The sequence below is a fragment of the Lipophrys pholis genome (assembly GCF_963383615.2).
Source record: "Lipophrys pholis genome assembly, chromosome: 13".
NCBI classification, from domain to species: domain Eukaryota; kingdom Metazoa; phylum Chordata; class Actinopteri; order Blenniiformes; family Blenniidae; genus Lipophrys; species Lipophrys pholis.
In genome coordinates, this window is record NC_137632.1 from 14,796,774 (window position 1) to 14,824,316 (window position 27,543).

At 42.5% G+C, this 27,543-nt stretch overlaps 1 protein-coding gene across 4 annotated transcripts in view; it reads left to right on the top strand.

Annotated features, from left to right (window-relative positions):
• dip2a (disco-interacting protein 2 homolog A) overlaps positions 1–27,543 on the top strand; it is an 81,304-nt gene that overhangs the window by 39,263 nt on the left and 14,498 nt on the right. For 2 of the 4 annotated variants that reach the window (XM_080478463.1, XM_080478464.1), the window contains exons 2-16: positions 7,238–7,309; positions 12,525–12,644; positions 12,739–12,858; positions 16,512–16,775; positions 18,461–18,598; positions 19,910–19,951; positions 21,890–22,009; positions 22,801–22,998; positions 23,184–23,275; positions 23,915–24,025; positions 25,342–25,465; positions 25,546–25,655; positions 26,140–26,242; positions 26,913–26,977; positions 27,444–27,537. In XM_080478463.1, the coding sequence (XP_080334589.1) occupies positions 7,238–7,309; positions 12,525–12,644; positions 12,739–12,858; positions 16,512–16,775; positions 18,461–18,598; positions 19,910–19,951; positions 21,890–22,009; positions 22,801–22,998; positions 23,184–23,275; positions 23,915–24,025; positions 25,342–25,465; positions 25,546–25,655; positions 26,140–26,242; positions 26,913–26,977; positions 27,444–27,537 (1,773 nt within the window). The remainder of the gene's footprint in view (positions 1–7,237; positions 7,310–12,524; positions 12,645–12,738; positions 12,859–16,511; positions 16,776–18,460; positions 18,599–19,909; positions 19,952–21,889; positions 22,010–22,800; positions 22,999–23,183; positions 23,276–23,914; positions 24,026–25,341; positions 25,466–25,545; positions 25,656–26,139; positions 26,243–26,912; positions 26,978–27,443; positions 27,538–27,543) is intronic. The other 2 variants (XM_080478465.1, XM_080478466.1) reach the window with 1 other exon arrangement.

Genomic DNA, 27,543 nt, shown 5'->3' on the forward strand with positions numbered 1-27,543 from the left:
CAGTAGGATGTGTGTCACATAAATGATCCGACTGTGCATTATTCATGCAGTCATTCAGTGTGACTTGAGCTGCGTGCAAAAGAGGCAATGTTTAATCACGTATGTCTTATAGCCTTTGGCTTTACAAGAATCCTTTGGCTTTATTAAAATCTATTGAACTGCTGTGTGCAGCAGGAAGCCACATCCAGTTTATCATATAGAATTACTCAAGTCTGTTACCAAAAACTGGAATGGAGACAAGGCCAACATTGCCGTAAATTTTACTGCGACACGTTTGAGATAAACCTATAAAATACAATAAAGTGTCATGCATAGACATTCCCAACGATGGTATAAAAAAAGTCTAACACTATTACTGGTATGTGACAATATTATTTACCATGTTAAGAGAAAAAAAGTTTTTCTTGATCGATGTGTTTGAGCAGCTTTAACGACTGCTCCCCCCAAAACAATAATACCTCAGTGGTATGGAGGTATTCGTTGAAACTGATGGTCATAGTAGTAATATCTAACGCAGGCAGACACACACACACACACACACACACACACACACACACACACACACACACACACACACACACACACACACACACACACACCACACACCCACACACACACACACACACACACACACACACACACACACACACACACACACACACACACACACACACACACACACACACACACACACACACACACACACACACACACACACACACACACACAGAGGGATGATGAGCCCTTTGGGACAGCTGTAGTACTCTATCTCCATCCAGTCTTAAGTACCGGGCAGTGTTTGCCTCCTCATCAGAGGTAATCCTACTTTTAGCTGAGTGCAACTCCTGCTTCCCTCCAAAACACAGGCTAATTTTCTTTTTCCACAAAGCAATCTCAAGGGGGAAATTGCAGTGGAATTACAACAATCGGAGGGTGGGAGTAGTGTGGAGATGTATTTTCAGCCATGTGTGATCTAGGTGTGTGGTTTGACGCGTTTTCATAACTGTCTGTGCTGACTTCTCTTATTTTTCATCTGGTAGTCGTTGTTGTGTTGAAGCAAACATTAAATCTAACGCAGCAATTCCCTGCATTGGTTTTAGAAGCTTTCTGTTTGTTAAACAAAGTTTGCAGGCTCCATAACTTGACCTGTATTAACGTGTTATAACAGACTCGCGAGAGTTCCTCTAACTCGTACAGTGTATGTGGTGTGTGAGATTGGTATGTGGGGGGCAGGGGTCTGCTTTGACACCCTAATCCCGCTGCCTAGGCTGGCTTTGTGGAGACCTTAGGTGGGAGGAGATAGAAGAAGGGAGGGATGGAAAAAGTGAGAGAGGGTGAGAAGGGAAAAGAGCTGGCGGGGGGGGGGGGGGGGGGGGGGGTGATGGAGGCAGCCGATTGAAGAGGGAGGGGAGCAGGGATTGTGGGGTTTGAGAGATGGCGAGAGGGAGGGGAGCAATAGGAGAGCAGAGTGAGGGAGTCGGGTTCTCTCATTCTTCTGTCTTTTTACTGTGGAAGGAAACAAAGGATGTTGAAGCGTCTGACTTCTGACAGCAGGACGCAGAGTTAGCCTTTTAGCTTGCATTAGCCTCAGCTGACCTGTCTGCTTGCATTCTGCCGCTGGCCTCTTTTTCTTCTACTGTCCCTCCATCCCTCAGTCTGTGCTGAAGACATCTCTCCGCTGCACTGCATGCTCCTCTGGATTCAGCATGTGAGTGATTCTGCCTGTCTGTATTTCTGTGCGTCTCTGTGTTAAAGGACTTTATTAAAGCCTGCGGTCACTGCACACTACTGTTTTTACTTGTCATGTGGCGTGCCTGCTGCTCTTCATCCCAGACTGACTAATAAGATGCGGTTTGAACCATCGTTTTCAATCTGTCTGTCTCTTCTTTTTGTCTGTGCTCCTTTTCCTCGGGAGTTAACTTTTCAAAACAAAATACAGAAATGTGTGAGTAGGGCAGGTTTGACTCATTTGATCTCAGCACAAGTTTGGTGATGACAGAAATAATACACACTGCACATTCCTGAAGTAGATGATTATGCATAAACCAATAATCAGTCCACAAATATGTCTAAGAATGAAGAATTAAACCCATATGTGTAAAACCATTTGTGTGTCATAGAGCTAATGCTAAATGACAGCTGGGCACATCTGCTTTAGCTGGAATTAACACACAAGTCCTAGAAAGCAAATGCTGCTCTGCCTAAATATTTAGTCACAGCTTTGGGTGGCTGAAGGGCAGACAGCTTGATTGCTGGCTTGGCAGCGGCAGCAGTGGCACATTGTGGGACAGACTGGCACAGGAACTGACATTTTGGATGGGCGGGGCTACTGCTCTGGCTGGAGGTCCATTAGGATGAGAAAGTGGCACTCTGGTGCAGATATTTAATGTTCTGAAGCTGATCATTTCTGCGACTATACATGATTATCAAAGAGTTTGATTCCAAGGAAATTTATGAATTTTCTGTTTGACGGTTTCTTTAAAATGGCTTCCGATTCAAGTTTCTCGATATTTACTGGCATTCAAGCGAAAGCTTTTCATTGATTGAGTGAGAATGTGCCTGACAAATAAACTGACAATAAGATATTTTCATTGACTTATTTATGTAGAAGTACAAAAGCCAGTATAGTAATATGAAGATGAGATTATGAATTTACTGCAGACCATTGATTCTCAAACTGTGGTACTAGTTGTGGTACATGTGCACCCTCTAGAGGGATGAGCAGGAAAGTCGTATTTTTTGGGGGAAAATGAAATCACTTTAAACTTCAACTCAAAGTATATGAAACACGGAGTCATCATAATAAGTTTGACTAACAGCAGTTATTTTTCCAATGTACTGGCTTGTTGTATTCATGAATGATGAAGACGTGCAGCCCTTTGTTGGTTTAAGTGGCTCAATGATCCTCATATTAGCAGTAACCTGTCTTGATCCATCTAAACACATGGCCACTTGGAGATGTCGGTACTTTCTCAGGTGGTAGTCCAGGTCAGAACCACTGATAGACAACCCAGATGATGCATTATAATGTTTATTATTAATCCTAACTGGATTTGCAGCTTACAGTCATGATACTGTAACAGTTGGGTATGCACACACACTGTTTGATTTCACTCACACAACTTTTCCCTGCACACGCCATATGATCTATTTTCACACACAGATGTGCTCTTTTAGGATTATTGCAGTGTGCTTGTAAGACACTCCATCGCTCACATTCTTGTGAGGGCTTTTCTGAATCTGGGGGGAAAAAAAGAGAGAGATGTGTGTGAGCATGTGAATGTGTAGACTTTCTCTCGTGTCTAATTATTGTTTGGCATTTTTATTATTTGTTTTGGCCTGCAGTGGAATTTGCTGTGTGTCACTATCTCCACTCCTCATTGAGAAGGCCAATCTGTGGAGATGCAAGCCAATTCTCTAATGGGCCTCAGTGGAAGAGCAGCTCCAGTCAGGAGCAATCAGTCAGCTATACTCAATAGCCATCGGTCCATTACAGTCAATAAAACAAAGCAGGGGACACAGAGTTGTTTTGCTGTCACTTCTCAGAGTGTCACAAGATTGACCATCTCTTTCTGGAAATTGGATTCAGGACCAGGTGAGAGAAATGTTTACGGTAACACCACTGCATGATATTCTGGGGGTGGGGGGGACCTCCCTACATTTTCCAGTAAATAACATTTTGTCACCTCAGATGGATGGAAATGGAGTGATGACAAGACCTGCAATTTAAAAGTAGAACAATAGAGATGACTTCCTGCCGTTGTTCCTATTTTCTCCTCTCAGTAAGAACTGCTGGAGGTAATTGAAAATGACTATCTTGGGGTCAGAGGAGGACAGGAATTTGTGATATATTTGTGGACTGTGGACCCTCAGTTGTTGCGATGAAGGTGAAAGTGAGCAAAAGAGCTCGCTTTTGATGGAGGTTAGTGCTGATGGACAAGATAATTCCTGAACCATCATAATATGAGTACTGCCGACTGTGTTCCGACCTACTGTCCACTGGCCCCTCCCGTCACTCGCCGAGCATCAGGCCACATCGTGACCTTTGGATTATCATGTGGAGCCACTCGAAGCGTGAAAGGCAAATAGACTGGCTGTTTGTGGATAATCAAACACACGCATGTAAACACAATGGAACGCGCTCATACGGAACATATTGCAACTCATCTCTGCCACAGTCTTGATGGTTTTGTTCTTTAAGTTTTTAGCTTGAGGGTCATTGCTCACCACAGAACGGCTGACTTCATGCCAACCATTTTTGATGACTAAGCCGTTTGTTCGCTAATCTAAAGATTAGCTTCAGTGAAACTTGATGGATCAGTGTGTGCTCGGCCTCCGCAGCCACTATCCAGAATTTTGTGCCTCTGTAGAGAATAGCCTTCCTTTGTGCAATTGTCAAGCTGGTTGGCCGCTGTAGTGTGCAAACTCAGACCCGCTGGCACGCACACAGACATGTCCTAATGTGCACGCACACACACGCACGCACACACCCAAACACACAAACGGAGTCCTTATCACCAGAAAGAGTCAGTGTCAGGTCAGCCGGCCGGCTCTGTGGACAGCGCTGTATTGTTGCTGGCCTCCGTCTCTCCTGGACATTTAACAGTGCAGGCTTTCAGTTGTTACTGGTGAGTCAGGACCGGCGGCCAGTGCAGAAACCAGTCGGACCAACAGCACCTGCCCTCACAGTGCCACAGTGTTGTGTTCCCCAAGACAGTGACGAGTTTGTTGAAACACAAGTTGGAAAGTCTATAAATAGTAACTAATTACCTATTTTTATTTTTTTTTAATTAAACATGCCAATTCATAGGGCTGCAAATGCTGTGCTGATTATGATTTTGATAAAGTTTAGCGTAGCTGTTCGACACTTTCAAAAAAAGCAAGAAAAGAAAGGGTCGCCCAGTTGGTTGTAGGGATGGGATTACACGGGGCAGGGATTTAATGAAGATGGCTGTTTGCTTTTTCATTTGACCTCCACTTTCATGACCCCCACTGAGAGTCTGAACGGATGAATGTAAAGAGCACAGCTTGATCTCTATTTACTGGACACAAGTGTCAACACCCTGTGGAAACTGACTCTGACACCCTGAATTGACTTTTGTGAGCTCTCCGAGCTTCCTCCCAGAACAATGTACACATTGCATTAAGCGGCCGTTTGACTTTGACACTCTTAACAGCCCGGATGTTTCTTTTGTATATTTCCCATACAGCCCCACATTTCTCACAGCTTTGTTGTCGATTTTGTTTACGCCAACCTTTAGACATGTGAGATGTGTGACGGCTTTTTTAGAGACGCGATTACAGGAGTGTGGTTGGATACTTGTGGTTTGTGTTTAAGAAGGACTGTCGGTTAAGTCTTTTGGCTGAATCAATAAGCCTTTTGTCAACGAAATGTCTCCTCCCCCGTCAGTCTCAGCCGGGCCCATATCAGTTAGTTATACGAAAAAACACAGTGACATTTTACTACCACGAGTCATCTCTGACAAGCCAGAAGAACTCACCAAAATCACCTCAGAGGGCTGCATGATATATGAGAAATGTGTCATCATCTTGTTATGTGACCGACCATGGTCCCAGTTTGATGCATATGTATTCAGGCTCTGCATGTCAACATATCGGGCCAATGAGGTTGAGCCCTACTGCCGGATATCGTCATACTTGGTTCCTTGAAATCAAGCAAAAGAGCAGAAAATCAAGTTGAAATTATTAAAAGAAATAACACAGTCAACAAACCTTCAGCTAGAGTAGAGTATAGAGCAGGGGGAGAGAAGAACAGTGAAGGTCAGTCGAGACCAGGGAGAACACGTGAATGAGACGATGGCAGGCAAATATTCAAGAGGTAGTTTTATTAAGAGTGCTTGGTTTTAACTTTGTAAAAGCCAGAACTGGTTGAGTGAGAGATGAAGATGGTGATATTTTAATTGGGAGTGAACAATATGGACGACATTAAAAAGGACAGATCAGGTCAGAGGGGCAGAAATGGTTCAGCAATTTTGATATAAAACTGTAGACAGAAGGTTCAGATAGTTCTGAGATCTCTGAAGGAGATATGGGACATATGATGAAGCAAAAGCGGGAGGAAGGATGAGAAGAGGAAGACATGTAGAGGACATGGAGATGGTTTGTGTAACAGGCGAGGCAGATGGAGGTAGATGATCCACTGAACTGTGCATCTATAAGAAGAAAAAGTTTTGTTTTTTTTTCCAGCTGGGAAAAAAATTGTCAAACTTTAACGTAATTTTTTGTTTCATTTTAGAATACAGCACTAATACAGCACTGTAGAGAAAAGTGTTAGGGTTTTAATTGTTAAAATTCATATGCCATATTCAGGGAGGCTCTACTGTGAAATATATTCTGCAGTCCATACCCCGAACCACAACGCCAAAGAACGATTTTTAGTCACATGAACAACCCAGAGTCCTGCAGCAGATGGTGTGGTCCCTTCAGTCCCAGACTCGTGGAGTCAGTGTGGGGTTGCCTGCATAGACGGAGACACTCAGACGGCATAAGCCCACAGAGGAACTGTAACAGCTTGGTCAACTAAAAATTATTTGTGGAATTTATTTTTAAATGGCCCTTAATTTCACTGTCTGAAACATTTGCAGTGTACATCCTCTCCTGCTGACTTTTCCAGATATCTTTTGTTCTCCTTCAACTCTGCCAATTGGTCCGTCTTCCTCTGCCTTCGTTCAGCCCTTTCTGCATTTATTGTACTTGAATGACATGGCAACGCGTCGGTCTTCTTTCAAAGAATGATAATTCAAATACCATGCAGACAACTGAGTCGAGTTGCGTTTGTGCTGACAGCGGGAAAATATTAGACGCACCGCACAAATGATCTTTTAAATGCCCCCTTACTCCGCTGACGCCGTCATTCAAGTGCATTGAAAATTCCTTACGATATCACATATGTCAAGTGTGATTATATTTCATGCTGATGGATCTGAACAAACACGGTGTCACATCTCGTGTGTTTGGTGGAAAAAGACATCAAGCTGGTAGGAGCTGGTCGTCTGCCTGCCCAACCTGCCTCTGGTGCCCCGCGGTGCCAGCCTAACCAGCCTGGAAGACACACACACACACATAAACGCACACCAACACACACACACACACAAAAAACCAAGGCACGGCTGAGCTAATGACTCATCTCTCTGCCCCCCCCCCCCCCCCCCCCCGCCTTTCTCTCTTTCCCCCTCTCTCTGTCTGTTCCTTTATTTCTCTCTCTCTGTCTGAACAGGGGACATCACTCAGAAAGGCTATGAGAAGAAAAGAGGCAAGCTGTTGGCACCGTACATCCCACAGATACAAGGTAAGACACACACAGGCCTGGAAGGAAATGTTGCGTCCGGAACAGGCTTTTGTCTGCGTGTTAGCGGGGCAACACAAACAGAGAGGAAGCTCTTCGAAGTCCACGGTGTCTATTGCAAAAGTAGTTTTATTCATAAGTAATACTTTCTTTTGTTTCTTGACACAAAAAAAGAGGGCCTTATAATTGTCAATTAAAAAGATACACCACAGAAGAGAATGATTTCAGAATTTGTGTGCAGAAATGGGAGGAAATGGGTTAATTAATAATGTAGGAGTTTCAGTGTCCCATGATGAAGTTGCATGCACACATTACTCTTCTTGTTTAGATGTGTCTGTTTATCACTCAGCTCCAGTGGTTCTGTTAATCTTGGAGGTCATAATTAGGTATCTGTCAGCAGTATGTTATACATACTTTGTGAGCTAAAAATGAAAAGAGTAAGAAACAAAAGACTTAATGGAGATTGAGTGTTGATGGTTGCTTAATTCTAATAGTTATAATAGTTCATAAGGTTACAGGTCTTGATGTTATGGGTGCTTCTTCGCTTCTCCTTAATTCCACTGCTCAGCTCTTAATAGAGAGGGATTATGTTTTTGGAGTGTATTAACTTGTCATTAACTTGTTTTTCTCGCGTGCTGTTGTGTTTATTGTTTTTACCCGATTGAATATGTCGGTTTCCGTCTTTTGTTGGTTCAGACGGTGTTTGAGAATCGATATTGTCATTATAGAAATCCAGGTGTGAGCGTCAGGTGTGTCCGTGATATTAAACTGTGGAGGGAACTTCCTTTTATAAATGTACACATCCGCTGAATGCATTTTTAGCCCCACTTGTGCAGTCAGTCAGTCTGAGCCACTCCTGGCAGCCTATAAGTCGAAGTGGTTTGTGGTAAAGCTCAAGGAGACATTTCTGCCTGTATACTTCATGGTTCTCCGTCCTCCATGTGATGTCCATAGCAGCTTTTGGTTTGGCCAGCTCTCACAGAGACAGGCCCGAGTGGAAACCAGGCTATGGCGCGGGCCACTCGCTCGAGGCTTTCCACTGGAGTTAGCAGGGCTGCTGTATAGCTTGGACGGATCATCTCTCCTCTTGTTATCATGGCCTTAGGTCCTTCCTTTGCATTCATTGTCCCGTCTGTTCAATTTGGATCTTCACGGTTAAAAATGGGAATGGATGGATCTGTTATATAGAGAAGAAATTGAAAGGCTGTGGAGTGGGTGAGATTCTTCATATGCAACACATGCCTCCAGTTGGATGAATAGATATGCTAGGGTTTAATGACACATCCATTCAGCATGATGAATCAGTGGGTTAGGGTTTGACAGCTGCAGGGTTTAAATAGAACAATAGACTGTAGGCCTTCCCTGCTCCCCGTACAAAGTGTCATAAGTTGTTTTGCTGCTTGTATTTCACATATGTCATCCATCAGGGTATGGGTGTTCCCATAGATAATTGTTTTTGGTAAACAGCATGTGAATATATTTACTACCTTTTAAATAAGTTATCTTAAGTAATTTTTGTACCGCTGCAGTTAGGATACAGGTATGTCATTGATATATTCTCATATTAACTTCATGGCTTTTAATGCAGTTAAAGCTTTATCCAAATAAGAGCCATTCATCAGGCTTGTTATTTGAATATATTTAAAATTTATTTCTGTCTGATTCATATATGCACACCCCAACACCATCATGCATGTAATTAGCAGAGCATATTTGCTCTCTAGGAAGTAAGTCAGACACGTGTCGTCAGCCAACGTGCCCTTAAGGAAGCTCTGCCATCAGACAGGTGGGAAAGATTTATCAGGATTCACTGTACACCAATAACCACATCTGCTGTGACGGCGCACGCCTCTGATTGGCTCCGTATGGTGTGTCTCTGAAGTGCGCTCTGCCCAGCAACCGGGTCTGATGTCCTGGCTCTGGCTGATTTTATAGACCCGTCTCCTCCAGGAGCTGAGCCTGTGGAGAGGCTGGAGTGTGACTGGGCTGTCAGAGCGATATGAAGACCCAGCATATATTAATGTGTCTATCCATCCTCAGGAGGAGACGTGTTGTGTACGAGTGTGTGTGTGTGTGGTTGTGCAAATGAGTGTGTCAGACTCCACGTGCTGCGTGTCCTTAAATGTCCCACGGCCTCATTTTACCTCGTGCAATATTCGAGAGTGGTGTTGTTTGGCAGATTTAGTAGAAGTGTGGAAACGTTGCTCAGCTCTGCAGTGTGTTTGCTGCTGCTGTTGGAGAGTTGCTGACTGTGTGGGGCTCACTGATCCCCACTAAGCTGACACTGAAAGCCCGGCCGGCTGGTAGCAGTCTGGGTCTCTGGCTGGGTCTGGCTGGGTGGGTGTCTGATGGTTCAAGGCTGATTGAAGTGCGGTGGGACTCTTTCCCTAACAAACTATTTACTAACTGGTCTAAAAGCATGACGAGCTAATCTTTTACCAACATTGTATCTGCAATACTACTTTGAGAGACTAATTTGTGGGTTTTTAGTGCAACTATTATTCCACTTAACCAGGGATTTTGAACCAAAAGTGGGCTGACTTGTTTTCAGTGGGTCATGGTCCACAAGGCTTGGATGAAAATTAAAATTACTGTATTCTTTTGGGTTGGTACACTGTAATAATATGTAATTTGACATTCTCAGGTTCAAACTGCATCCTATTATAATTCAAGAGATTTGGAAGTGAGATATTTCTCTCGATTTGTTTTGCGGCTTGTTTTTAAGAGGTGACGGTGGATCCTGAAGCCAGACCAGTTCATGACCACGACACAAAAATACACTTTGGGTCATGATTGACTTTCTTTATTCTAATCTGAATCTGATTTTTTGGGTCTTATCTAGCCCATTTATTGGTTTGTTGCTTCATGGCTAACATAATGTAATATTTCCACAGCTTTTTTTAAGAATCCATATACGAGTAGTTCATTACCAGTGTTGGATCACAAGGGATATCAGTTTGTGGGAAGAAATTATTTTTTTCACTGTTTCTGTTGGTCGGTCAAGAATAGCTCAGTATTTCACAGATTTCAGTGCTTAGTGTTTTCATCCGCTGCGTTCTCAGATCGTGCTCTGTTACCTGTGCAAAGACTTGACTACATCACTTAAAGTAATGCGGAACCTGTTCAGTTATTTGCTTTGGTTATTTTCTAACATGCTGCATTTACGTATCATGATTTTTTATTAAATTTTTTTTAAAGAAATACATAATTTTTGATTTTTACAGTGAGTAAAATATAATTAGGAAACTGTTGAACTGTTGATCCGGAGTTGCTGAGGCTTTGACGGACGGATGTCCCACTCTTCTCGAGGTTGTCTTCCACTGTCGTTTGCGATAACCACATAATGGCAGCTGTACACTGTGAGTTAGTCTCAGATGAAAGATAAGCAATTGTTGTGATATATTCAACTGTGGTTCGAAATCTGTTATCTTGTATCATACAGCAAGAAGGGATCATGGACAGCCGTTCACAGTTGTGCGACCACGGACGAGTGGAGATAGCGTTCTGATATTATCAGAAATGTCATGTCCTCCGCCTGCTCACATCCAACGACAATGAAACGGATCAAAGTGACATCGGTGCTGCACCAAAACAATAGTTTTGCTGATTCGTCAGGAGATTAAAATGCTGGTCCACGTCCACATCGTCTTTCTCGGTTCATCCCAAGATTTCTCTCTGTACATAAATACTACTACTTTGGGTTTGGTTTACTTCGATGCATTACAGCATAATGTTGTTATTCTTGCGTATTGAAGTACGTTGTAGCAGTCACCCACTTTGATTTAGTGGAAAGTCAAACTTACTGTTGTACCAAAGTTTCTGAAATTCATGTCACACAATGTAGCAGCTATCAAACCTATAAGACTCCTAATGTACACGGTCTGTCGGAGCTAGAGGAACTTCGAATATCCTCGGTACGCTGATCCTAGCATAGTTACACTTGTACCTAATAACTCGTTGTGTTTTTCACACACGACTAGTTAAACACAACATTAAACACTTTGAAAGATGTGCATACAGATAACCAGGACTTGAAGGCTTTTAAAGTTTTTCGCCGAAGATTAAGACATTTTGGTGCTGCAACCGTTAATGTTTGGTTCAAAGCTTTACAATTGTATTGTCCTTGTTTCCAGTCCACGAAAGTGGATACATGGGAAGACCTGAAGTTGTTCTGTTGATAAACACATCAATGAATCAGACCGTGAAAGAAGATCGATTCAATTTTGAATAAATTCCATTAAGATAAATATTTTTGCATTTTGTTCAGCATGAATTATACACATGCATTGAAAGAATAGGAATATACAACAAATTGAAATATAGTGGACTTGGCTTTTCAAGGAGGTTTATTAACAGGAACTCAGGACAATGATGAAATAAAACAATAAGAGGACTATTTTGTGTTATTATTCAGTTATGACTTCCAACCGGTTCTCAGTGCACTGCTGCTCTTTCTAAATGTCAAGCAGTTCATCCATAAATACGTTTTCAATGCAGCACAAGTAACATTTATCTCATTTGGGAAGATTATGCATTTTCTGTGTTATAGGATAAATATTAATTTGATTTCTTCCTTGTACTTCTCCTTTGTGTTCATTCCCCCTTAATACATCAAATGCATTGCAATGGTAACTTCAGAAAAAAAGAGAAGGAGAGCCAGTAATATTGAAGTTTGTGGTGTGACCTTCCCTCAGGCAATTGTCTTGGGTCTCCGGTCTGATGCTAACTACTGGTTAGTTAATGAGGCTCAGATGAGGATTGCATAAGCACAGAGATGAATCACTGCCTCTATCACACAGCGGACAAGCAGTATGACAACTCTCGGAGCTTGATTATTTTAGAATGCTGCAGTTAGAAGATGTTTTCTTCTTGACATTCATGGTGCTTAATCACCTCCTCTCAGTTATGTCTATGAAATTTGCATTTGCCTCCCTTGGAGCTCGCAGGCAGCCGCGAGCTTTGGAGTTGTGAGAAAGGCTGGATTAATTAAAGTGAATACTTTCTCGACTCCCAGATAACTGTAGTCAAAGAAAGCTGTCTAAGTAGGGATTTACCATTAAGCCTGGGCATACTTGATCCAGTTGAGCACCATTTGGCACCGTTGCCCCCGGCCCAAGAGACTGTGTGATTTTTCTGACGTGATTTCCAGATACTGCTGCATTTTTTTTACTTACTCTTATAAACTGTCGTTCTTTGCTTTTGTCTTGTTACCGTGCAGGTGTAGATCCGTCTCTACAAATCGACAACAGGATCCAGACCTCCTCCCAAGCTGTGCTCCCAGGTTCCAAACACAACAAGTCTCGGGCGGCCAACACCCGGGATGAACGCTTTAGATCTGGTAATCATGCGTTTGTTGCTGCCAGAAAGTTTTAAATGCCCGGTGTTGTTTTCCCTCCATGATGTAGTTAAACTGTGCTGATGTATTTCTTTAGATCTGCACACGGAAGCTGTCCAAGCAGCTTTGGCAAAGTACAAAGAGAGGAAGATGCCCATGCCCTCCAAGAGGCGGTCTGTGCTAGTTCAGTCATCTGTTGAAGCATGCACCCCGCCAGGTGAGACCTCTGCTGCTTTAACTCCACCTCTGTCGGATTTATTAAACGTGTGTCCACAATCCAGGTTCATGTTCGCAGCAGGTTGTTGTTTGTTTTGTGCGTTCCCATGAGTGTTGGCGTGTAGGACGCCTACTATTGTACCCAGTGAAATTTATGTTGCCGAGCATTTCTTACTGGGAGAAAAGGAGCAGTTTGATGAATGTGTCCATTCTTTGCGATTATAATGGGCTCAGTTCTCACTGCTGTATTTCCCAGCAGACCTTCCCACACGAGTTGCATAATGAATGTATAATCAGGTTTCTTTTTAACCATCATCTCAAGATGTTGACTTTTGCTTGCTTTTATGGCAGATTGCATTGTGGGTCAGACTTTTGTCATTCTGCAGTTTCTTTTTTCTTCTTCTTCTTCAAAAAAAGAGATTTCTGGGGCCCATAAAAGTCATTTTGTATTTCTTCCAAGCTCTCAGTAAGTTTCTGTTTGAAATTTTGAACTGTAGTGGCTTTATCATTGCTGTTTGAGGTGGGGGGCCTCAAAGCCTCAAGTCTTGGATAAAGAGAGTGGACACAGCAGTGGAGCAAGTAACCGGATTAAGAGCTCAGACACTGGAGTTTGAATAGGAGAAAGATAAGGACTCTTCAGGGTTTTCTTGAGTTGTCATCCACAATAATCTACTCTGATAAGATGCATCGGTGCGACAGAGAGACTCCAAATACAACAATACTGCAAAATGATTTGACACTCCACATCTACATCTGTCTCTTTTGCTGTGATTTTGTATTTTCCCTTTATTTAATTTTCTCTTTACTTTTTCTCTTTACTTAATTAGAAAGAATGTATATGTTTCTTTATGTTTCCAACCTTGGTACTAAAAGACACAATTTTCCAGGTAGAAATTGGTGTGTACCCCCCCCCCCCCCCCCCTTTTTTTTTACTCTAATTTATGCTTAAATGTAGCTGACATAAATCAGGATGATTTTCACATTAAATGTATTTGTCAAGTTAATAATGTGCTAAAAAATAGCCCTTCACCTAAAGCCACTCATTTTGTGATCCTGACTCCTCATCCCTGCAATATGATCACTCAGTTTATTGTTCGTTCCTCTTGTATCTAAGGCCCCTGTGCTGTTGCTAAGAGCATCTCAGCATAACACAGTTAGCTGAATATTATACAATTACAATACGATGACTCCACTTTTCCGGACTAATTCCCAAGAAATGAAAAAGCCCATCTTATATTTGGACTGATACAGCAATTTAAAAATAAAGGAAAGAAAAAAGATAATTAAAAAAGGAAAACCTAAAACTATTAGTAAAAAGTAACTCAAAACATCCCCGCAGTCAGCAATTTTCAGTGAGAGAGAAGTGAACTCATGCAGTAGTTTTCTGGTCAGTTGTACCCTGCCTGAGAGATAAAAATGAAAGAAATTATTTATGGCTGAATCTAAAAACACGTCATCCAGACTCACAGCATTCATTCTGATTCCCACCGTTATGACGTGACTTTAGCCAGCAGGAAGTCAAAAGCAGCTCCAGTCGAGTGCAGGTCTGAAGATTTATCAACACACCCATCTCTTATTGACATGATTCATAGCTTCAGTGGTGCATAAATGAGATCTTGCATTTGTCTCCGCGTAGTATTTCTCTCTTTAATTCCTTTCTCTATCTCCTTATCCTCCAATCACTGCCTGCCTTTTTTCTGCCTCTCCTTACTGTATATTTTTGTTTTTGTCATTTGTTTTCACCTGACAGATATGCCTTTTTTTTTTAATCCAGTGTCATTTTCAATCTTCCCGACCTCAACTTTGCATTTGTTCCCTGACCCTCTCGTTCCCTCTATCCGTGTGCATCTGTGTCAAGGTCACCAAGATAAGCAGAGAGAGAGCGATAGAGCGATAACAAACAGAATCATAAATGTGAGATCACCCCCATGAGTACTCTGGCTGTAGAGACATTAAATTGGTTTGCTACAATCGCACCTCCTCCGGCTTTCCTCTCGCAACCCCGGCAAGGCCAAGAGGAAGCTTAAAGGAACGTGGCATCGGTTTTTATAGTGTCTCAATTGGGGGAGTTTTCCTCCAAGTACTTCCAGCAAGTGATTAGCAGGATTAATTACATGAAGGCTCATTAGTTTAGAGAACATCCGTCAAGCATGTGTTAATCACTGTTTTCTTAATCTCCCCATGTTCTAAATATCTTTCCCTTTTCTTTGTCTCAGTGGATTTGAATGGTTTTTTTTTTCTCCTGTATGAAAGCTTTGTTTTGTGTTTTGTATAATATGCTCAGACACTTCGTGTGATTTGTTTTTTGACACGTGAGGGCATTTACAGTTTACTGGGATCGCCGCTTAGCAATTGCTGATCGTATGGTGACCTATAACTGAGGGGAAACAGGTGATTCCTTTTATCCAGGTTTATGAAATGGTTGTTTATGGCCTCAATGTTTGAGGTGTGTGAATGAATGAAGGCCAAGCGCATTTAATGAGTTCTCTGCAGAACAAAATTTAAAAGAAAAACACGACCGGACTGCTGTTGTGTAACTATAAACAGAATTAATTTGTGAGCGCTAACTGATAAAGTGTTAATCTGAAATGTCTCTTCCATTGTTTTAAAATTGTTCTTGTTTGGGATTTATTTTGAAGAGATACCAGCTGCTCACAGTTGCCTTCAGGGACCAGGAGTAGAATTATTAGGGGCCCAGTATGAGTCCAAATAATGACACCTGAAGCATGGTTACGTTTGCAAGTGTAATGTGTTTGTCTACAGTTTTTGTTTCAGCAATTATATCCGAATAGAAATCGGTTACCTAAAATGTAAATGTCCAGTTTTAAAAAAAGAAAAAAAAAAGAAATGAGTTTTTTCTGTCTTGTGACACGGTGGGTTCAATTTCGGGCCGGAGTGTGAAAGCGGTGCAGAAGATGGATGTTTTTATGACTACCTGACACCCACTTTATTTAGTCGTCTCTGCGCTCATTCTCAATTATTAATTAGTCTGATCTATCTGTTCCGGATAATATGCCACTTTAAAGGGGTCATATGATGCAAAATCCACTCTGATCAGGCACATGGCACCGCGAGAGGAAGTACGTCCTCCTCTTCCCAAGATGAGCATGTGCGTGTCATGTTTGGGAATGGCACATGTATACCGACTGGGAGCAATAAGGTACAGCTGACAACAATCTCAGGGTGATAAAGGAGGAAGAGTCGAGGGCAGCCGTCCCTCACTCCACAGACATCAACCACAACATAAGATCTGCACAAGCAGAAACTGGGAACGTGAAACACGAGGAACCATGAGGACCAGGGAAAACAAGTCATATAAACAAGATGCAAGAATTTGATTTACTCATTTATTGTGTGCTTGTCTAGTTATTTTTAAAAAAAAAAAATACTTTTTGACCTTATTCAAAGTCATCTCACTGTTCCTCCGGCTCACTCAAATGAAATACTCGCCTGCATATCATTTAACATGGTTGTTTGAGAGTTGATGGAGTCTTGGCGATGAAATGCACCGCTCTCCTCATGCATATTTAGTCTGCACCGGTCGTCATCATTATACTGACGGCTATTATACTTGTCGCTCATTTTGAAAGTGTGAATGTCCATGTTTTTGCCTATATTTATGATGCTGCCCTGTCTTTGCCTTGCCAAACGCAGACACCTCCTCAGCGTCGGAAGACGAGGGCTCGCTGCGCCGGCAGGGACGTCTGGCCACCTCGACACCCTACCAGGGCCACAGCCACCCGGCCGTTGAACACTGGTTCAACCGCGTCATCCAGGGTTCCTCCACCTCATCCTCGGCGTCATCCACCTCCTCCCATCCAGGAGGGAGGATCGTCACCAACAGCTCTGCCCACGCGGCACTCAACGCCAACACTGCGGCCACCGCGCTGGCCGACCTCATGGCACACACCCAGCTAGGTCAGTGACACACTGAGCCTCGCAGGCTTCGGTCCATGCACTTGCTGTTTCCTCTACTTTAAACAAAATGCGGGTGTACTTTAAGTCCTAAAGGCCTGAACCACAGGCTGAAGATAGAGGTTTTCTTAATCATCGTTTGTTGCCGTCAGCAGAAATTGGTGAATTCTATCACTGTTATCCAGCATGATGGGAGATTTTTTTGTCATCTTAATGCAACATCTTGACCTGAATTATGTTTCGCAGACAGGATTCTGCGCAGCTTACTCACAGACAGCATTGTCCGGCACATCTGCTATCTCCCTCGAGATACATAAAAGCGCTTGGTGATGGCGAGACAAAGGGAGCCAGCGGCAGTTTTAATTCACGTCTTTCTAATTAGTAGTTGCTGTCTGCAGCCTCGCTGTCATTCAGTCGTGTGAGAAAGCTGGGAGCCACATCTTTGTCAGAAGTGCTTGTTCCATGTGACCATGTGAGTGTCACAAGCGAGTTAATGAGATTCAGTGGATCTATCACATAAAGAGTCTCAGCGGCAGCAATGAGAGATGGTGTCAACTGAGTGTGTGTCTCTGTGTGTGTCACTGGCTCAATGTTGTCCTATTTGTATGGAGCTGTCTGGAGCTTGTTTTTTTTCCCCCTTCGGCTCATCTTTCCTCAAGGCTGCTGTCATAAAGTAGCAGCAGTGACTGGCGCTGAATGAAGCTGTAAATAAATCTCCTATATTACACTGCTCCTTCGCGCCTCAATCACCAATTCTGTCCGTCAGTCACTTTAACAGCACACGGGGACGACTCGTATGCTCTCACACATTGGCAACATTCTAAGCTGATGTAAATGGATATGACCAAAAAAGAAAATAAATTGTCTGGAAAACATACAGCTGTGTTGTGCATCCGGTATATGTGTTTAGGTATAGTTTAATTGTGATTAACAGTTTCAGTTACAAAAGAAGTTTTGAATGTGTGGAGGGATGAAACGTCCCATATAAGTCATATTGCTCAACCCCCAACTATCTGCACAACGCTGCACAAGCTCTATGTCAGTGCCTGAATACCGACTCCTTCATGTTTTTCACCACAATATTCATGTCTTTTAGGGCAATAAAAAGCATAACTCTCACAGTTCATTAGATGCTTTTGATTTGCAATATTTTGCAAGTCCTTCTACAATAAATTTAGTTTTATGATTTCTTCTCAAAAATCAAATAAATGTATGCTTGGAAAAAGACATACCCCTAAACCCTCCACTTTTCCTGCCCCCACCCCCACCACACTTACACTAAACTACTACAGTAGAGCTTCAGTGGTAACAGGCTTTCATTTTAAGCTCCACTTCTTATCGCACCAAGTCAACCATGTTTATAGACATCCTGAGTTTTGATTGAAATACATATTGATTATCAGGTTATATATGAGCTGCGTTGCTGATATGGACAACTTATTATAAAGCGGCATATGGAAAAATTACCATTTCTGAAATAATTTGCCGGACTCAATTGTTTGGTACGCCGATCATGGTGTTTACAGAGGTGAAGTATAAACTCAACTCACTCAAACCAGCTGTCAGAGAGCTGTTTGTGAGCCAACCCGTGGAGGAAAGTTTTATCTAAATGCCACAGCCCAAATCAGCCTGGCGTTTGACCTTTCGACCCCCCACCCCCCCACCCCCGACACCCCCACTCGCCACAGATAACCACTCAGCGCCCCCCGATGTGACGGGGCTGTCCGAGCGCTCCTCGGTTCATGCGGAGCGGTCCCAGGTGGCCTCGGTGCGAGGCGTGTCCCGCAACTACAACCACCACACCAGCGTCATGGAGACCGCAGATGGTAAGTTCACGCACACACACAGAAAGTCTACTCGCTTTTCCTCTCTCCCCTGCTGTCCGTCCCTCTGTCTTCTCCTCCGTCAGTCTGGCACAAGCTACTGACTGACCCTCTCACGTTGCCATGGCAACAGTGCACCTCCTCAACCCCCACCGTGTTTCTGCCTTTAACGTCTCATTTTGTGATCAAATAAAAATTCTGTAATGCTGAACACACAAGGACATGGTGTCTTTTGATTCTTACATTTCTTTTGAGGCGTGAGAGTGTGTTTGTGCTCATCTCTCTCTGTGTTGTTACTGAATCTGTTCACCACGCAGCTTCCAAATATTCTCCGTCATGCAAACAGTGTCTCTTTCTGGTTTGGGAAGACGGATCACCAAAGAAATCTAAAATTAAATTACATTTAAAGTGCATGTCAAGCTCTTCCTGGCACCCGAACGGATAAATCCAGACTGTGACACCCGTCCTGAGCTGTCCGTAATGCTGACAGTCTCCTTCACAAGGATGGAAAAAACAAAAGAAGCCGGAAATTTGCTGTTATATGTTTACAGTTGTGGAACAATCCACATGTGGCGCTCTGCATGTGGATGTCGTTTTAAATGTTTTTCTTTGAATTGATGATAATATGAGCTGCTGTGTTTATATTTTGGTCTGTTTTGGTCATTTCACTGGAGTACAATGTATTGTAGTTTAATTACATTTTTATTGTTCTTGCTGTGTTTTTTTTTGTACTCAACTTTGTAACACTGCTTCTGAAGAGTCCCACACAAATGAATTTGTGACTTTACCCATTGCCATTTGGTTTAAACTGAATAAGAAAAGTCTCCACCACCATACTGTCGGTGACAATAACATCCATCCATGTATAAAAGTAGTTTCATTGGTCCGTTGGCTCTGTTAATAACCTCAGCATCCTTTAAAGTGGAACACACTTTCAGAAGAGCTTGTAATCTCATTGTCATCAATTCTCTGGAATCTCTGCTAATGCTGATGAATGTGACTCATTCTACGGATTATTTAAATAATGTGTTTGTTTTTGATTTAGCTTTTTTATTTTGCCTGGTTGTCAAATAGTTGTTTTGAACGCACACATCAAATGCAGGTTTTTTTCTACAAGGTTTAAGACGAATGACAAAAATAACAGAAACGGGTGGTGGGGGGGGGGGGGGGGGGGCTTTGCTGTGATATTAAAACTCTGTGAGCTTTTCATTCTCCACTCTCACCTGAACGTGGCTGCCGGTGGATTTTTCACACATTCACACACAATGTTAGCAGGAGTGTTTTCATTGACATCCTGATGTGTTTCTCCTCTAGGCTGTGAGTGGAGAGGTGAAGGATCCCTCACTTTAATTGATGGTATTTATAACTGTTCCTCCAACTCTGTGGCAGCCTGCTGTATGTGCACTCTGACGTGTGTGTGTGTGTCTGCAATTTTATGTGTGCGTTTTCTGCTTTTGCCTCCACCGTCGGGTCGAGCACTCGTCCGAACCGTGTGTGTTTTACAACGATATATGCGAAGCCGCAGTCGGTTCGGTCGGACACTGCTATGTCTGTTTGTGTGTCTTGTTGGCAGGGGCGGGTGCATCGCAAAGCATTTACGGTGTATTGTATTTCCCACTGTCGCTAACCTGAATGTACTCAAAATGGACCTGTGTCGAAGCACAATGGGTGGAAAAAGTCTTTTGTGTTATGTGTGTGACTGTTTACTCGGCCTCGTTGTGAATACTGACCATGTTTACATGCTGATCTCTTATCAAAAACTGAGAACATCTAGAGTTTGTGTTTCTCATTCAATTGTAAACGGATACAAGTTAAAGTGTCTTGAGTGTAAATCTCTCAGCATCTGGGGATAGTCCATGATATTTCTATTGATTGAAAAACAAAAACACGTGTGAATGACTCCTACCAATACGTGTTTGCCCTATCCCATGCAAACATTCCCTTTGGTGTAAATAATACCAACCCATAGTTATGAGGTGGCACATGAATCTCTGTGCCTATATGATCTTCCAGACATAGTCAGGAAGTTACGGCCGGTCGGGATAATGCTGCATTTGTTTCTGTCAAAAATATGTATGCATAGAATAACATTAACCTTACGTACCCTAGCTTACACTACTGTGCAGATATGCTTTGTGTAGCTTTCATTCCGGATTAAACTAAAACCAGTGCCTGCTACCATATTCAATGTTGTCCATCATGAAATCAGGGAAATGTGAACTTAAGCTCAGCTGACATGAGTGATCAAGCCTCATTATTGGACAATGTTCAGAGCCAGTATGTCGACTTGCTTTCTAATTGGCCCATCAGGTGCCGTTCTGACCCCCACATGTCCACTACCGGTACATCTGTCTCGACTCGAAGAGGCAGGATCTGTCTTAGATGGGCTTATTATAGTAAGACGGATCAGGCAGGCTGTGTGCAGCTGTGGCCTTCAGCTCCTGTGGCTGTCTGGAATGTCTGACACAACCTGCCCCCTTTCGAAACCAAGTATGAATTCATATGCTGGAAATAATGGAGTAATTACAGTATGAGCCCATATTCAAAATATGAGGGCAGTCGAACCCAACATTGTCCCTGCTTTATTCATTTAATGTCTGTTATTCCTCTGTTTCTTTCATTTATTTATCTCTCCTGCTCAATTATTCTTTGATTGTCTTGGCGAGGATCCACGTCTCAGATCAGGCTTTCTGAGCGGGTTCTTCATTTCTTGTGTGCAGGAAACAAACATGATGAAACATCACATTGAAGTGATAGTTAACGTATGACCGAAATTGACGTTGGCTTCTGAAAACTTCAGCATAGCATACACGAAACACACACCTTTGGAGACACCCCATGAATCTCTTGCTGCAGAGGGGACTTTAATTTTTGTTGCCTGGCAGTGCGGCGTGAGGAAACTCCCGGTTTCCTAATTGTTTAGGCCGGTGAGGTTTGTTAGTGATTTCACAAAATCCTGACTGAAAGGCCGTGTCCTGCTCGTGACCGTAAAGGACAGTGTGGGCCACTGTGTTGTCTCGTCACAGTGTGTGTGGCAGCCGAGTGTCATTAAATCACCATGCTGACCTTTTTTCCCTTCCTTTCTTATCTGTCCTCCTCTTATCCATCCCCTTCCCCTCACCTCATCAATCTTTCAATCTGTCTACGCATGCCTTTTTCCCACCTGCTCCATCTCCTCTGTCTCCACGCCGATATTCTCTTTTTCATGTGCGTACTTCTCGCCATATCTTTGTTCTGCCATGTTTACCCCTGGCCTATCCTTTTCCTTACATCCTCTTCAAACTCATTTTGTAGGTGTTCCAGTCAACAGTCGTGTCTCCAACAAAATCCAGCAGCTGCTCAATACGCTGAAGAGACCAAAGCGTCCGCCACTGCGCGAGTTCTTTGTGGACGACTTTGAGGAGCTCTTAGATGGTAAGCTGAGATGAAAGAAAAAATTGCTTTAATTAAATCAATGGAAAGAGTATTCTGTCCTATCAGCTGAAACATTCCTGCAGCTTTCAATCACACATTTCAACTCCAGTGGTCATGTAATTATATAATTCTTCTTTTAAGCCGAGATAACAGCGTCTTACTTTACCCGGCTTCTCTTAAAAAGCAGTCAAGATACACGTTTAGATCAGTAGTACCTACTTTGTCCCTCAGTGGAGTGAGGACCACCAGCTATGTGAGGGGCTGCTGAGCACATATACACACACACACTGTGGACAAGCCCTTTCAAAGCATTTCCTCCATTCCAGCCAGCCCATGGTGGGTTTTGGGTGGTACTCTGCCACTCTGAATAAACTGTGCAAATATATGTGTAGCACGAATAGTAACACCTCAGCAGGTAATTTTAAAGCCTGTCTGATTTTAGCAGACGCTGTGGTATGGTGGGCCCCGTTGGCCTGTGTGGTCCAAGTAAAGAAACGCATTGCAAAGGTGAAATAGCAGCAGACCAAACATCGTGTTCCTTTTTATGGGTGTTTTATCTGGGGTGGGTACTACTTGCGAGCTCAAGTAAACAGTACTGAGTTCAACTTTTAAGAGTTGGGAGTACAATAATAAAGACTTACTGTATATCCTTTTGTCTCTTTCACGTTGTTTTTTTGATTTCACTTTTTTATCCTGAGTTCCTGTGTGGTTAAATGTACAAAATCGCCCTTCATACACATCTACCCTTTGTGAATATGTCTATTTTCCTTTTTTTTTCTCTCAATGATTAGTCCAGCAGCCAGATCCCAACCAGCCAAAGCCAGAAGGCCAGCAGATGAGTCCCCTGGAAGGAGAGCCTCTTGGGGTGGTCACCAACTGGCCTCCCTCCTTGCCAGCAGCCTTACAAAGGTGGGGCACCACTCAGCCCAAGAGCCCCTGTCTGACAGCACTCGATAATGCTGGCAAGCCCGTCTACACGCTCACCTACGGTAAGTGTCTGCCTGTGGGCTCTGAATCGGAAACAGAGATGCCAAATAATAATGTCCTTTCCTTTACCAAGGAGCATGCTTTTGTTTTGTTTTACAAGAGGTGAAGAATAAAGTGCCTCGGCCTGCCTCTGGACACTTCGTTTTTCAGTCTGCCGCTGTTTCACATTGTGTATTAACCTCTGTAGGTAAACTATGGACCCGCAGTCAGAAACTGGCCTACACTCTTCTGAACAAGCTGAGCACAAGAAATGAGCCGCTGCTCGTGCCTGGAGACAGAGTAAGTCATGAAACCATGAAATCAATAATATCAGCATTTCACAGGCTGAATTATCAGAAGCAATAATTGTGGAAAAACTACCAAGATAAAAGGTGTGGAATTCAGTCACTGAACACAGACCTTGAAATGCTACTGGAAAATAAATAATTGAGCAAAGCGGAAATGTTAAAATAAAGTTATAAATATATGAAATCTCTGCAGTTATCAACCAGCAGTCAGGTGGGTCTGCTCAAATCCACACATTCTTGATTTGCTCCATTAAAAAAAACCTAAAGATATTATCAACTGGATAGTTTAATTGAGTTTTATTGGCAAACATCAAATAGATGTGCGCTTATGGTTCCTTTCAGCCTCCCGTAACCAACCTTGGGGTCATTAGAGTTTATCAATGACATTTTGTTGGTATGAAAGTAGATTCTCAGCCAGAAATCAACCAAAAATGATTCTTATGGTGCCTTGCCTTTACCTGTGACCATGCCATCTATTCCTTTTCTCCTTAAGGGCTAAGTTAAGCGCTTTCATGAAGAAAGCAAAAAACATCTTCACATTCTGACCACATTGCAGAATATGCTTCTTGTGTTTAATTTTTGAGAAAGTAATATTGAGCATAGTGTAACTTGTGTCTCTCTGACACTGTAGGTTGCACTTGTGTTCCCCAACAATGATCCTGTGATGTTCATGGTGGCCTTCTATGGCTGTCTCCTGGCAGAGCTGGTACCCGTGCCTATTGAAGTGCCACTGACCAGAAAGGTAAGGCTAAATGCAAAAATACAGTGTCCTTGGACTGTGTGACATTGTGTGTACTCGTCTAACCGTATCAGAGCAGTGCTGACCCCTGCTGGACTTGGAGCATGATATGTTCTCACACTACCCGTCCGTCAGTCGGACTTCAAAATACAGCTGCAAAGCTTCAAATGATTAAAGCCCATTTTGTATTATGACCTTCTGTTATGAGCCATCTAGACCTCTCAGGTGAACTGGATCCACCATGCTTTCTGTTTCCAGTGTCGGTACAAAGCATGCAGAAGCATCCTTTTGTCTATATGCACCAAATATTTGGAAGCTAAAAGAGCTTGAACACAAGACCTTTCAGTAAAACTCGTTTTATAACGCATTGTACCTTCAACTGTAACATTAGATGTAGTTTTTATTTTTAATTCAGCGTCAACTCTTTTTTAAGTGTTGTGTTTTTATTTACTTTTTTTTTATTACTTCTCTCAATATTTTGCACTTGTCACTGCTAATGTTGGTAATAGAAATATGCCTTGCCTTTAACACTCCAACTTTATTTGAATTTCTTATTGATTCTCAAGAACATCTAGTTGCTGATCCATCGCTGACAGCAACAGCAGCATTATCATCTCTTAAATGTTTAATTACAGAGAGTTGTAATGCACCGCAGTCTGCGGCACATCCGTCAGCTCCAGCCGAACCAAGCGCATCCATGTTAGTTGCACAGGCTGAATATTAATGCCTGCCCTCGATTGCTCTTTATAAGTGTGCTGTTGACAGACGCTGTGCTGTAATTAATGAGATTTGAGTGAGGTGAAATGATGGGAAATTCTCATAAAAATAATAGATTGCACGCCAACTCCTCTCATTCACATTGCCAGCTCCTGTCATTTCTCAGCTGCCTTGGTTTCTCTTTTATTCTTTTTTCTTTTTTCCCTCCCACCCAGTCTCCCACTTTTATTTATCTTTTTGCCTTTCAGAGCAATACAGTTTCCTCCGCATGTCTCTAGTTTTAAGCTAATCAGCACAGCCAGTCAAATACGAGCAGGTCTGTGTCGGATCTTGAGCTTCACTGCTGCCACAATCCGTCTTTGATGCACAGCAGTAAAGTTCTTAATGGTGATTGGATGTCACTCGGTTGTCTTACCTGCTGCTTCTTTGGTGTACGATGTTCTGAGGTTCCTCCTGCTTCAGTCATCAACCTTCTTCTCACAATTCCCAGTTTGCCCTCAGTGCATCCTTTCACACTGCTTTACAAGCCATGGATGTCATTGTTCAACACCGTTTTCCTCATAATTATTATTATTATTTTTTTGTCCTCTTTGTTCTGCCAGGATGCAGGAAGTCAGCAGATTGGCTTTCTGTTGGGCAGCTGTGGTGTCACGTTGGCACTGACCACCGACGCTTGTCAGAAAGGCCTGCCCAAAGCACAAACAGGGGAGGTGGCCACTTTCAAAGGTACTGTCTGCTTTTGCTTCCCCCCTGACTGCGTTCGCTTTCACTGGGTTCGTACTGATTTTATGTCTCTTTCTCTGCAGGTTGGCCACGGTTGCTGTGGTTTGTGACAGATGGAAAACACGTTGTGAAGCCTCCGAAAGACTGGCATCCTCCAGTCCGGGAAGCCAGTAATGACATAGCTTATATAGAAGTAAGTGCAGCTTGAGTAAGGACTGTGACCTGATCACCTTAATAGAAAGGAGACCAACTTTACTGTACTTTTGTTGAGTTAATACAGTTTTAATAAACAGAGAATCATTTGGTTATCCATATGCCAATCAGGCCCATAAATATTTGGACAATTTTCAGCATTTCGGCTCAGTGCACCTCCACAATGGATCTGAAAGGGAAAGAAATCATGTCAATGTGCTTTAAGAGTCGACTTCCACCTTTATAGTAAGGTATATAAGTCTAAATCACATGAAAAGTTTAGAGATTAGAAGAGCACATTTTATATTTCTTCTCAAAGTTTTAAATCGAACAGCAGAATGAGAGTATATATATAATTTAACACTGAAAATATCCACTCAAAGCACATCCTGATTGTTTTATTTCAAATGTGTTTGTTGGTGCACCGAGGTGAATTGCTAAAATAAAAAAAAATATCTTTTTTTCTCTATGTTTCTTTCATCTAGTATAAAACCAGCAAAGAAGGAAGCACCATGGGAATCACAGTGTCACATTCAGCCATGTTGGCTCACTGTCATGCCCTGACACAGGCCTGCGGATACACTGAAGGTGAGAGAAACTCTCGTTTAGCTTGTCATTTATTCAGACCTCATTGTGGCCGTTTGTTTTTGTTACCGTTAATTAATTCCTCTGAGAGGAAGACAAACATCGTTCTGGTGATGATACACTGTGTTTGTTGTGAGAGAGAAGACACCAAGAAACTAAACCCCAAACTCACGAAGAAGAATATTAAAGAAGTATATGAGGCTTAAATGAATCGGTCAATTTTACTTGACTGTTTCTTGGTGATAGAGTGGGTTTGAGAACAATGCTCATGTTAACTGAATAAACCTGCTTTATGTTCATCCATGTCAGAAAACCCCTTTCTCATTGCTTGCATACCTGATCAGGTGTAATTATAGTTTTATATGTAGCTTGCTCGGTTTCCTGGGTTTAATTATGTCAGACCTCGGTCAGATCTGTTTAAAAAGAAGGCACAAAAGGCACTTTTTTTTTTTCCACCGTGTCCCAGATTTTCCTCTAAATAAGCACCAGAAGCCCTGAGAGACTCTGCAGGTCTGTTTTTAAAACTCACTTTTGGAGTCTCAATTAAGTCCCTACAGACAGAGGTAGCTTCATACTGCTGAGCTTTTTGTTTCTGTGTCGGTGAAGAATGGAGTTTTGAATTATTTCTCTCCTTTGTTGCCTCCTAACCTTGGTGAAATCTTTCAATTTGCAGCTGAGACTATTACCAACGTTCTGGACTTCAAGAGAGAAGCAGGATTATGGCATGGGGTCCTCACTGTAAGTGGCCTCGAAACCTCGGGTGAAACTAATAGGATGGGTTTAGAATCATACATCGAGAAGATCTAGACTCAGTTTGATAAAATATATTAATCTTTAAGATTCTCCTGTGGGCGCTTTAGCAGTATGCAAATGTATTCAGATTAAAGACGTCCTGCTGAGTGAAAACATCTCATAAGTGGAGAGTTTCCTATCTAGAAAAACATATCCAACCCAGCTGTGAGTGACTGGTTTCAAGCCTGCCATGGAATCTACAAACATATAATACATAACTTGCTGGTACATGTTTGAATTCCTAAACTGGCAGAACAGTGACACAAACACATTTTTTGAAATTTTTTGTTTTAGTTTGCTGGTGACGCAATCGTGTCAAAACCTGCAGCATGTTTATCGTGACGTCATGCGAATGTTTTTCATTTCTGACATACTTTGCTGCTTATCTGATGTCGTCCCGTTGTCACGGCAGAGCGTCATGAATCGGATGCATGTGATCAGCATTCCCTACTCGTTGATGAAAGTCAACCCTTTGTCCTGGATACAGAAGGTTCACACATACAAAGGTAAGG